We start from the raw sequence: 13,497 nt of genomic DNA on the forward strand, positions 1-13,497 counted from the left end.
AGTGTTAATGGAAGCCTACTTGAAATGAAAATCGCTTATTGCCACAAGTAGGCTTCAAATGAAGTTACTGTGAAAAGCCCCTAGTCGCCACACTCCAGCATAAATAATTCATTTCTGTACAAAGAAAACTGGACATGATCACCAAGTTGTGCAGACAGATATCCTGCAGTTATTTTGTGCTGATGCACACAACTGACTGAAGCACAATGTATAAAGTCTGAAAAATTGAGGTCTTCTTGAAAAGGTTTTGAAAATAGTTTGTTTCTACTAATATGTTCTTACAGCAGTTTATATAAACATCTACAATTGAAGCAGTTAGGACCATACAATCATACTGTCAAATTCCTAACATTGTAATTATGTATTTTTAGAAACAAAACATTTCAAATCAATAAATTATATTTGGTAGCAGAATGTCAAAGGCACAATGTTCACTTAATGAAATCTAGTTACCTTATCAAGGTGAGGGTGGGCTGTTTGCACAAGGCATAATTTTTCCTGCAAACTGAACAAAATAAGAACTGGTTGCATAAAATTATTTTTTTCTTTCTGGGATCTATTCAACCAAGGCTAGAGTAATCACGCAGATACATTTTTTAAAAATAAGAGAAAGAGCAGTAAGCAGACAAAGGTACATTATTGGAAAAGTGGGAAGATAGAAATAGGCAGGATAGGAGGTGACCATTCTTTCTCCTCCACGATTGCTGCATGAAGTGACCTAGTATATAAAAGGTGGTATTCCAAAGGCAAGAAAATGGACATTGGATTCATATGCAAATCATGCAAAACATTTGTCCGCCATTCTAAACAAGACATAAAAAGATGATTATATTCCATATTGATTAAAGCAACAGTGAAGCACAGCAAATTAAGGGAGCGAATGTACAACGAGACCTGGGTGTCGTCGTACACCAGTCACTGAAGCAAGCATGCAGGTGCAGCAGGCGGTGAAGAAGGAAAATGGTATAGAACATAGAACATACAGTGCAGAAGGAGGCCATTCGGCCTAGTGAGTCTGCACCGACCCACTTAAGCCCTCACTTCCACCCTATCCCCGTAACCCAATAACCCCTCCTAAACCTTTTTGGACATCAAGGGCAATTTAGCATGGCCAGTCCACCTAACCTGCACATCTTTGGACTGTGGAAGGAAACCGGAGCACCCGGAGGAAACCCATGCAGACACGGGAAGAACATGCAGACTCCGCACAGACAATGACCCAACGGGGAATCGAACCTGGGACCCTGGCGCTGTGAAGCCACAGTGCTATACACTGGTGCTGCCCATGTTGGCCTTCATAGTGAAAGGATTCAAGTATAGAAGCAGGGATGTCTTGCTGCAATTATTCAGGGCCTTAGTGAGGCCAGACCTGGAATATTGCGTGCAGTTTTGGTCTCCTTACCTGAGGAAGGATGTACTTGCTATAGAGGGAGTGCAGAGAAAGTTTACCAGGCTGATTCCTGGGATGGTGGGACTGACGTACAAGGAGAGATAAATTCGGTTAGGGTTATATTTGCTGGAGTTCAGGTGGCACGATGGCGCCCAGGACCGGCCCCAGGTCACTGTCTGTGTGGAGTTTGTACATTCTCCCGGTGCCTGCATGGGTTTCACCCCCACAACCCAAAGAGGTACAGGATAGGTGAACTGGCAGCACTAAATTGCCCCTTAATTGGAAAAAAAGAATTGGGTACTCTAAATTATTATTTTTTTAAATTTGCTGGAGTCCAGGAGAAAGGGGTTTTCATAGAAACCTGTAAAGTTCTAACAGGACTGGACAGGGTAGATGAAGGAAGAATGTTCCCGATGGTGGGTGTGTCCAGAACCAGGGGTCATAGTCTAAGGATAAGGGGTAAACCTTTTAGGACTGAGATGAGGAGAAATTTCTTCAACTAGAGAGTGGTGAGCCTGTAGAATTCAATACCACAGAATGTAGTTGAGACCAAAACATTGTATGTTTTCAAGGAGTTAGATATAGCTCTTGGGGCTAAAGGGATCAAAGGATATGGTGGAAAAGCGGGAACAGGTTACTGAGTTGGATGATCAACCATGGTCATATTGAATGGTGGAGTAGGCTCAAAGGGCTGAATGGCCTACTCCTGCTCTTATTTTCTATGTTTCTAATACAATATCAGTGAAGCACAGTACAACATATGACTTGGTTTGCTCTTCTAAATAAGCTCTGAAAGGCATTCAGTTCCAGATCAGCAAAAGAAACACTAAAGTCACTGATGGTGGCTGACTAATGATCAAAGTCACTCTTATGTCCGCGTGATTTCCTCCAGATGCTCTGGTTTTCTCCCCCAGTCCAAATAACTGTAGGTTAGGTGGGGGTTGCGGGGATAGGGCGGGGGAGTGGGCCTAGAGTGCTCTCTCAGAGGGTCGGTGCAGACTAGATGGGCCGAATGGCCTCCTTCTGCACCGTTGAGATTCTGTGGATTTGATTTTGGCCTTTGTTGCTGGTGTGGAGTTTGCACATTCTCCCCGTATCTGCGTGGGTTTCTTCCAGGTGCTCCAGTTTCCTACCACAGTCCAAAGATGTGCAGGATAGGTGGGTTCCTAGGACAGGGCTGGGGGAGTGGGCCGAAGTACGGTGGTCTTGGTAGACTTGATGAGCCAAATGTCCTCCCTTTGCACTGTAGGGATGCTATTTTGTTTCTCCACCAGTCACAAAGCTGCAGCATAAATGTGGTGATGTTGCAGACATCAGGAATGTTGCAAATTCTCAAATTTTCTTCAGTTACTATGTTATGAAATTTTTTTTTGTTAAGAAGTATAGGTATTAACGTACATGAAAAATTTAGGCAATATTAGCACCGAATAATGTAGTTAGGATGAACGTGCCAAGTGCTTATAATAACACCCTTAACGGAACATTGAAATCAGATGAAATCCCCACATCCGAGAGCTAATCACCTATGTTTAGCTTTTGATGTCCACAAGGAAAATTCAACAGATAGAATAAATCCCTAACCACACGGCTGGCACCACTTAAAGAAAAGGAAAACATACTCCAGAAAAAAATGATTTTTGCACAGTTAGCAGTTGTTCTGGCTTCTTAAGTTATACCATGTAGGCAAAATTGATTGACAAGATTGCAACATTTACAACTGCAAGGTGTAGACAGATATTGTGGGAGTAACTTCAAAGTGTCCCAGTAGCTTCTAAATACTCTGAGGGGGTAAGGTGATGACCCTGGGATTGAGGGCAGGGAGGAAAGGCGTGAGTGTGCGTCGTCAAGCTGTGTAGGGGAACTGAGCTGAATGGGTCTCAGCAGAAGTCAATTTCTTGCAAAAGCTAAAGGTGATGAAATTTTAAAAAAAAACTTTAATTATCCATTTATAGAAACCAGACTTTAGAACAATTTCACTCTCCCGTTTTTCGTACAGTCTGCCCACGTCCCAAAGGAATTAAAATGGCACCTATTAAATATGTTGGGGCAGATTTTCAGCCTGTTGCCAAAGAAACCCAAGGGCAGAATCATGTATCGGCGATGGGGGTCTCACCCGACAGCTGCATAGCCAGCAAGATCGTCCCCTCCATGTTGCATCTTCCTGGGATGATCTGCTGCATCGTGTGCCAATCAGGCAGATGACTAGCCAGCCGCAGTCCTTTCCCCATAATCAGGACCCAGGGGCAGATGTCCCCACCCCCGCTACTGAGAGTTGTTGGCCAATCGCAGACTGGCTGTTTTTTTTGACCGGTAGTGGGAATGACAACCAACCAAGGCCCGGGACCTAGGCCAGAAGCGAGCGATGGTGGGAAGGGGGTTCATGGGTTGCAAGGGCAGGAGCGTAGTTCTCAGTGATCAGGCACGGAGTGCCTTTGAACGAGGCCCCACCTCCGGGGGCCTGCACGTAAACTCGACACGGGTTTGCTTGTTGTACACTCAGCATGGTGAGCCCCCCAGCCACTGCTAGGTTATTGCCAGTGGTGGCAGAATGAGGACCCTTATGTGGGCATTATTTTCCCACTTAAAAGCCTCAATTGATGGCAGAGCAGCAAAGTCATGGATTTCACCGCATGAAGGCAGGATGGTGGCAGTGTCCCCAGCCTCTTGCCTGATTAAATACTGACCTGCCAACAGACTCACCATGGGGGCGGGCACAAGACTCCACCCCAGGTAGAATGGGCAGCTGATGCACACATGTCAATTTTATGCCTACAGCATCAATGATTTTTAACACAACAAAATAGCCCAAGGAACTTCAAAGGAGTGTTGCAAAATAAAATGCAACACTGAGGTTCTAAAGGAGATATTGGGGAAAAAAAGCTTTGGTCACATAGATATGTCTTATGGAGAATCTTAAAGGAGGAGAGGGAGAGTGAGAGAGAGAGAGAGAGAGAGAGAGTGAGAGAGGGACACAACTGAAATAACTAATGGTAGAGTGATTAAAATAGGGATGCGCAAGAAGACAGAATTGGAGTACTGCAGGGATATCAAAGGGTTTTAAGGCTAGGTGAGAATACTGAGATATGGAGGGGAGAGAGGTTTAACAACAAGGCTGAGAATTCTTACATTGCTTCCCTGTCCGGCAATGTCTCAAGATAGGCCAACATGTTTTCTTGAATTCAGTGAAACCATGTGCGTGTGAAAATTTGGCCAATTTTCTTTTTAAAAAACGCATTAAAAAACCTTGCATTTAATCATTAAAACAATTTTGGGAGGAAACATACAATGCTTTAACCAAGTAATAAATAACAACTGTCCTCACAAAACCGATTGATAAAAATATTTGAAAAGCATCATTACTGTATTCTCCCTCTGCTGTTTATGCAGGGCTTAGACTCAATTTCAATGGTATTTGTGAGACAGAGAATACTGGTGTCACACCAGACCCAGCCATGACAATTGCCACCAGAGTTCTCCCCTGTACCTTCCTATTTCTTCTCCCTTGCATCAGAAGGGCTTTCTTTCATATCCTCCATTCAACAGGGTATTTTATACTTCCATATGGAAGGAATGAGTTATAATGGACCAAATGGCCAATTCTCATTTTCAAGTACTTAAGGTTTTGTGAATGGACATAAACTACATTAGCTAGTGGTCAACAAGGACACAAGAAGCTACAGGTAAGTATCAGCTACATTTTTCCAACTAGTCATAGTCAACGGGCATTAAATCTACACACTCTTTAGTGCAATGATAAATTTCCAACCATCAAGTGACATTATTTATCTCACCAATCTCTAGTTGCCTTCTTTAACATAAATTAGCGGTGAAGAAAAAAAACGACAAATACAGATCACAGTTTACCCGTAAGCTTGAAATGTACCTTTCACTGGCTTGGCTATCGAAAGCATGCAAATCAAGAACTTCTGTAAGATCAACTCTGAAAGACAATAAACAAAATAAGGAGCTATGAGACTAAATATAAGATAATATTAAGGCTATAATAAACAAGTTATCAAACAATAATAGTTTAGATAACATAAAACCTAAAACAGCCAGTCGCACTTCAAATTTTACGACTTTTACAAGTATTTAACTTTTGGCAAATTTATTTTTGAGCCGGCATCAAGTGTAATTGGCTTATGAAGCAACAAATCATCTGGTGAGTTTACTATATCACTTAACCAAAATGTAGCAATGAGTTTTATTTTACTGCAGGCCCAGAGAAATACACACATATATATATATATATATATATAAATATTCCAAAATTAACTGCAACACAGGGAAACGAGCCCAAGAAACATAGATATAAAGAGATATAAATATCATTGCTGATGTTACTTCACAGTTCAATTATTTTTCTGCATTCGCACACAGTTTAGTGTCCCCTTTAAAGGCATTGACTCACGTTCCGGTGCCGGACCAGACACCAATTTACATTAGGAAACGGGAGGAAACCCCATCAATCTTTCAATTTGTAAAACTGCAAGGAAAGGATACTTTGCCCCAGGAGTGATTCCACTGACAAATAGGGATCTTTTATATTAAAACAAACTTTATTATTAACTCAGGAGTAACCAAATTAACATCACAGAAAATAGCTTTTCAATTTACAGTTAAACAAGTCTGAAAATAAAAGGAAACGCTTTAACCACTGACATATACCGTGTCGATCTCCAATTAAGCAAAGCCCATTATAGGTCAAAAGTCACTGGTAAATAAAGTTAGCAAACAGTGGTACTTGCTGTACTATTGTGTAGAGATTTCCTTTCAGGTAAGTAGAGACAGACCCTTTCACTGTCAGACTAAAATAATACAGCCAGAACCGCTTGCTGCAGACCTAGCAGGAGCTGGTTTAGCACAGTGAACTAAACAGCTGGCTTGTAATGCAGAACAATGCCAGCAGCGCGGGTTCAATTCCCGTACCGGCCTCCCCAAACAGGTGCCGGAATGTGGCGACTCGGGGCTTTTCACAGTAACTTCATTGCAGCCTACTTGTGACAATAAGCGATTATTAATATTAATTACATCACCCTGTATCCCACTATGTTCAATGACCTGCTTAGCTAGGACTAAACACAATGGGCGAGATTCTTCCCTACCCGGCGGGGCGGGCTGAGGAGTGGCGTGAACCACTCCGGCGTTGGGCCGCCCGGAAGGTGCGGAATCCTTCAGGGGCTAGGCCGGCGCCGGCGGGGTTGGCGCATGCACGGGAGTGCTCAGCGTGTGCTGGTGTCATCCCAGCGCATGCACAGGGAGTTCTTCTCCATGCCGGCCATGGCAAAGGTTGACAGCAGCTGGTGCGGAGAGAAAGAGTGCCCCCACGGCTGAGGCCCGCCCACGGATCGGTGGGCCCCAATCGTGGGCCAGGCCACCATGGGGGCACCCTGGGGCCAGATCTCTCCCCCTCCCCCCCCCCCCCCCCCCCCCCCGCCCCGGAAAGGACTCTGCAGGCCGCCCGTCGAGCCAGGTCCCGCCAGTACGGACCTGGTTTGATTTACGCCGGCGGGACTGGCCGGGACGGGCTGCCGCTCTGCCCATCCCGTGCCGGAGAATCGCTGGCGGGGGCGCTGCCAGCGGCTGCCGACCGGCGCAATTCCCGCCCCCGCCAAAGAACCGGCGTCGGAGAATTCGTCAGCCAGCGTCGGGGCGGAATTCACGCCGCCCCCCCCCGGCGATTCTCCGACCCGCCGGGGGGTCGGAGAATACCGCCCAATGTCTATGATAATCTATAATGATCAACTCTCCAGGAAATCTCTAGCAATCATAACAAAGTTCCATTAGGCATCTCTTTGTAACCAAGTAAATGGTTACAATGAATGATTATCCCACTTCTATGACATTTTAATTTCACCTTTTGCAGATACACCACCTGTCTGAATGTTAAACCAGGATTTAAAAAAATATTACTACAACAGATAGATATATATATAAAACACAATCTATATAAAAGTTGCCTACATTCATCCCACTAATTGAAGGGATATAATTCCATTGGGGTTATCTAATATTCTTTCAAAAGACAAATTTCTGTACTTGAGCAGAAACAGTGAGGGCCAGTTATTTTACCATTGAATGCCTGGTTCTCACCCAAAATATCTGTGTGGTTGGCTTGTTGCCATCACAGATTACAGAACAATGCAAGTGTTGACCAACACATGCCTATTTAGGTCAAATTTATCTCAAGTTAATATAGACTGCAGTTTTCCGGCTTAAGCCTCAAAATGTCTTGAAAATGCAGTACTCTTTTCAAACAATAAATGTACTATTACACGAACATCTAGTTCAGTGTGCATTTATCACACACTCCAAAGCATCGACAACATGGAATTAATTAATCTACTGAGTTAATAAAGTCAAATGTCTACTGAGTAACTTCTATGCTTTCAGTTCTAAATTTTACGAGAAAAAACACAATTCAGCTGAACAAGTAGTTGTTCTAATATTCATTAAAGCACCGTAATGGCCACACTGCTGAAAATTAGGCTGGTATATTAGTCAATTAACACAGAAATTTGTGACATGCCTACATTTTTGGGATTAAAATTATTGACAATCTATTAATTTAATTTGTTTTAAAAATCCAAGTTATTATTTATTGACTACGAATCAACAATAAACACTCATATAGAAAGGTTAACCACCGTAGCACAGTGATTAGCACTGTTGCTTCACAGTGCCATCGTCCCAGGTTCGATTCCCGACTTGTGTCACTGTCTGTGCGGAGTCTGCACGTTCTCCCCGTATCTGCGTGGGTTTCCTCCGGGTGCTCTGGTTTCCTCCCACAAGACATGCTGTTAGGTAATTTGGACATTCTGAACAATCTGTGCAACTGAACAGGTGCTGGAGTGTGGTGACTAGGGGACTTTCACAGTAACTTCATTGCAATGTTTTAAAAAATAAATTTAGAGTATCCAATTCATTTTTTCCAATTAAGGGGCAACTTAGAGCGGCCAATCCACCTACCCTGTACATCTTTGGGTTGTGGGGGCGAAACCCACGCAAACACGGGGAGAATGTGCAAACTCCACACGGACAGTGACCCAGAGCCGGGATCGAACCTGGGACCTCGGCGCTGTGAGGCAGCAGTGCTGAGCAATGCACCACCGTGCTGCCCTTCATTGCAGTGTTAATGTAAGCCTATTTGTGACAATAATAAAGATGATCATTACGGCAGGACTTTAACTTGTGTCTTCTACCAGATGAAAATAACACTCATTTTCAAATTTCCTAGCTACGCTCACTGTGTCTCATAGCTGCCAATATTTTAACTTCACACCAGTGAGATTGATAAAATGTTCGAACAAAATGGCATTTAGCTCAGATCAGGAATAGCGTAGAGGTGAATTTCTTGTGGAAGGTGCTGTTGCGTGGCCAGGAAACGCAGAAGAACAAGTTCCACAGGTGTCTTACAGGTTTTCTTTCTTTAAAAAAATAAGAGTATCCGATTCATTCTTTTTTCCAAATAAGGGGCAATTTAGCGTGGCCAATCCACCTACCCTGCACATCTTTTTGGGTTGTGGTGTGAGACCCACGCAGACACTGGGAGAATGTGCAAACTGCACACGGACAGTGACCTAGGACTGGGATCGAACCCAGGTCCTCGGCGCTGTGAGGTAGCAATGCTAACCACTGCACCACCGTGCTGCCCGCCGTACAATTTTTAACTTCACGGCTCCTTTTATTTATTTTTTGTTGGGTTCCCACCCACTGCCAGTCTCATGGGGGGTGGGGGGGGGGGGGGGGGGGAGACTGCTTCACAAGGTTCAAAACTATGAGAACAGGCAGAAATATTGTGAGAGTGAGGGTTTTGGGAGGTGGAGGGGAAAGAGGAGATTCACATCATTTGTAGTGACGGGAGTCCTATGGTGGCTGGGAGTTGTTAAGCAGTGAGTGGGGTGAAGGGCAGTCACAGAGGGCGGAGGTTTTTATTTTATTCTACCAAGGGATATGGGCATCGCTAACTAGCACAGCATTTTTTGCCCATCCGTAATTGAGAAGGTGATGGTGAACTGCTTTCTTGAACTGCAGTCCATGTAGTGTAGGCACACCACAGTGCTGTTTGGAAAGGGGTTTTGACCCAGCAACAGTGAAGAAACAACAATATAGTTCAAAGGCAGGATGGTATGTGGCTTGGAGTTGATCTTGCAGGTGGTGTGTTCCCATCATCTGCTGCCTTTGTCCTTCTAGGGGGCAAAAGCTGCAGGTTTGGAAGGTACTATCGAAGTAGTCTTGCTAAGTTGTTGCAGTGCATCTTGTAGATGGTACACACTGCTGCCCAAGGTTGGGGTGAAATCATTGGTCATGGTGCTTCTGCTAGTTCTGGGTCCCTTATCTACCACCGCCCCTCCCTTTAACCCACCCCTCTCATCTTTCGGGTACCCAGAATTGGGAACCATAGTCACAGTGCAGTCAAACTGTTTTATATAGATCTAGCAAAACTTCTTGGCTTTTGTACTAACTCCTCTATTGATAAAATCAATCGAAGACTCAGGGTTTGGTATGATACACTTTAAAAACACTGTTTTGTCAGACAATTACACACAACTTGGACATTCATATTATACAACGAGCTGCAAAACTTTGAATCTTGCCCAATGCAGTACCCGGAATGCAAGATCCAGAAGACTTGAACCTCACAAGGAAATATAAATATTATGTGCAAATGAGGATATCTTGAACCAATAGTGACACATTCTATTGGCGCATGGCCCCTGGTTTTACTTTGAACTTTAAATGGCAAAATCTTCCAGTAAATGATCACCAACCTATTCACCTGCAATAATGTGCTATTTCTATCCACACAAGTGGACTTTGCTAACAGGAAAATTACATTTTGCACTGAGTGTCAAATATTTTCTCATGTTAAATTGAAACTAACCACATTTACAAGTGCCCAGCAAGGAGCATATAATAGATCAAAGCACTGCAGATACTGGAAATCCAAAATATAGAGTAGCATGGTGATGCAGTGGTTAGAACAGCTGCCTCACGGCGCTGAGGACCCGGGTTCGATTCCGGCCCCGGGTCACTGTTGTGTGGAGTTTGCACATTCTCCCAGTATCTGCATGGCCTCACCCCCACAATCCAAAGATGTGCTGGTTAGGTGGACTGGCTGCGCTAAATTGCCCCTTAATTGGAAAAAAAAGAATTGGGTACTGTTAAATTTATCAAAAATTTAAATTTAAAAAAAAGGAAATCTGAAATACATGCTGGAATTCTCCAGCTGTTTGCTGGCGGCAGGATTCCCAGATCCTGCTGGCAGCGCACCCCCACCGGCGGGTTTGCCGGCTTTGTGGGGTGGCTTCTATGGGAAATCCCACTGACAGTGGTGGGAGCAGAGAATCCTGCCGCCAGCAAATGGTGCGCCGGGGTACGCCAGAAACATGCGGCTGGGAGAATCGGGAGAATCCTACCCATAAACAGAAACAGCTGGAAATACTCAGCAGGTTAGGCAGTGGAGAAAGAAACAGCCTCAAAGCTTCAGGACCACAATCTGCACTAGCTCTGACGAAAGAACATTGACCTCTTTCCTCTGCACAGATGATGCCACATGTGCTGAGCATTGGCCCACGCCCACTGGAACACCCTTTTAGCCAACCCGCCAAAAAGCGTTCAGACTTCTGTGAAATTTTCATTCAGCAAGAAACCAAGCAGCAGATGCCTGTAATCTGATTCGGGCACAACATCAAACATGAATTTGGAAGTATGGAGTAAAAATACCTTGCTGAGCAAAAAAAAAAAATCAATGTCAAAGCAACAAATTGATCATGTAACAAAATGAGTGATCAATAAAAATGACAATTAAAAAGTGGCAAGTAATAAAACTTTTTTTGCCTTGTTACTTAATAAGCAAAGTTGGAGAGAGAAACCCTAGATAATTTAGATAATAATCTTTATTGTCACAAGTAAGCTTGCATTAACACTACAATGAAGTTACTGTGAAAAGCCCCTAGTCACCACATTCGAGCGCCTGTTCGGGTACACCGAGAGAGAATTCAGACTGTCCAAATTACCTAATAGCACGTCTTTCGGGACTTGCGGGAGGAAACCGGAGCACCCGGAGGAAACCCACACAGACCACGGGGAGAACGTCCAGACTCCACACAGACAGTGACCCAAGCCGGGAATCGAACTGGGAGCCTGGTGCTGTGAAGCCAAAGTGCTAACCCACTATGCTACCGTGCTGCCACGAGGCCTAGTGGAGGAAAGAACCTGGGTGAGGTGGGGGTGGTTGTGTGGGTAGTTGTCTGTGTTTGCGTGTCCATCAAGAGGCAACTTGTCATTTTGGTTTTCTTACTAACTACTGTGCATTTGGTCAACTCTACTGTAAAAGCTATTTATTTAAAAAAGTTAGATAATTGTACAGAAATGTAGTTTTTTTTTAAATTCAGAGTATCCAATTCTTTCTTTTTCTTTTCCAATCTAGGGGCAATTTAGCGTGGCCAATCCACCTAGCCTGGGTTGTGGGGGTGAGACCCACCCAAACACGGGGAGAATGTGCAAACTCCACACAGACAGTGACCCGGAGCCGGGATTGAGCCCAGGTCCTCAGTGCCGTGAGGCAGCAGTGCTAACCACTGCGCCACCGTGCCGCCTAGAACAGAAATTTAGTTAAGAGCATTTATACCAAACGTACGGTATTTGACTTTCGTTGTCAAAACAGAGAAAATTATTTAATAAATTAAATAGAAAGTTGGTAATTAAAACACAAAGACCTAATGAAGAAATTCATAGTACAGGTATTATTAACATGACTTATGATAGTAATTAAGATAATAACTAATTAGCAATTAGTCAAAGAAAGAAAGTGAGGAGAGAATTAAAAGAGGTTACTACAATGGCGATGGTCCTCTAGTTAAGTGTAGCCTGTCATGACCGAATAAATGAATTAGAGCATTTAAAACTGTTTTAGTAAATCATAGGAAATTGTACTGTAGGGATATAAACTTAAAAACTCACAAGACTTGCCTGTATCGTCACTCTGAGTGTAAACATCTCAATTTCCATGGGGAAGAGCGTGTTCTGAAAATAACATGGAGTCCTGTAGTGGGCCAACGCCATTGTGGAAGGGCAAGAGTGAGGCCAAGAGCAGATGTGGACAACAGCACCCAGAATTCACCCCTAGCTGTCAAAACAAATGGCCACACGGACTCTTGCTCCAGCACAATCAGGCCTTGAGGACAGGAACTTTAACCCAAAGCGGAGCGTCCACTGCCCGCTTGGTTGCGAGCACAATGAAGAGTGTGGCGGCCACTTGAGAGAAGGACTGGTGCTCCCTAAGCCCGGTTGTCAGAAGGTACCATGTGCACCCCATTCTCCTGGGTCCTGCTGCAAACCCTACGCTTCGGTGGAGTAGTGAATGTTTAAGGCAGTGAATGCAGTGCCAATCCAGCGGCTGCTTTGCCCTGGATGATATCAAGCTTCATATGTGTTGTTGGAGCTGCCCTCACCCAGGTCAGCAAAGCATATTCCTGACATTCCTATTTGTGTCTTGTGGATGGTGGACAAGCTTTAGGGAGTCAGGAGGTGAGTTACAGAATTCCCAGCATCTGACCAGCTCTTGTAGCCAAAGTATTTATACGACTAATCCAGTTCAGCTTCTGGTCAATGGTAACCCCCAGGATGTTGGTAGCGAGGCATTCAGTGATGGTAATACTACTGAATGGCATGGGAAGATGGTTAGATTCTCCCTTGTTGGAGATGGTCAAACGCACTTGTGAGGTGCGTTTACTGGGGAGCTTGTTTTTTTTCTTCTTTCTTTATTCTTTCATGGGATGTAGGCATCGCTGGCAAAGTCAGCAATTGTTGCCCATCTCTAGTTACCCCCAAGCTGAATGCAGTGTCAACCAAATTGCTTTGGGACTGAAGTCACATGTAGGCCAGACCTGGTAAGATGTCAGATTTACTTCTCTAAAGCACATCAGCAAACCAGATGGGCTTTTACAATAAGCGATAATAGCGGTCATGGTCACCATCTGTAAGACGAAAGTCACTCGCGCACCTCCGCACACACTTGTACACCCATACATACATACAAACACAAGCACACACACACGTACATTCACATGAACACACTCACGTGCAAGCGCATACACACACCC

The 13,497-nt window shown here is 44.2% G+C and overlaps 1 protein-coding gene across 2 annotated transcripts in view; it reads right to left on the reverse strand.

Annotated features, from left to right (window-relative positions):
• The window catches only part of cbwd (COBW domain containing), a 92,902-nt gene that overhangs the window by 17,521 nt on the left and 61,884 nt on the right, over positions 1-13,497 (reverse strand). For both annotated transcript variants that reach the window (XM_072516862.1, XM_072516861.1), the window contains 2 exons: positions 5,274-5,330; positions 454-505 (listed from right to left, as the gene is read on the reverse strand). In XM_072516862.1, the coding sequence (XP_072372963.1) occupies positions 454-505; positions 5,274-5,330 (109 nt within the window). The remainder of the gene's footprint in view (positions 1-453; positions 506-5,273; positions 5,331-13,497) is intronic.

This window comes from Scyliorhinus torazame, chromosome 9 (assembly GCF_047496885.1).
Source record: "Scyliorhinus torazame isolate Kashiwa2021f chromosome 9, sScyTor2.1, whole genome shotgun sequence".
In the NCBI taxonomy this organism is placed as follows: Eukaryota; Metazoa; Chordata; class Chondrichthyes; order Carcharhiniformes; family Scyliorhinidae; genus Scyliorhinus; species Scyliorhinus torazame.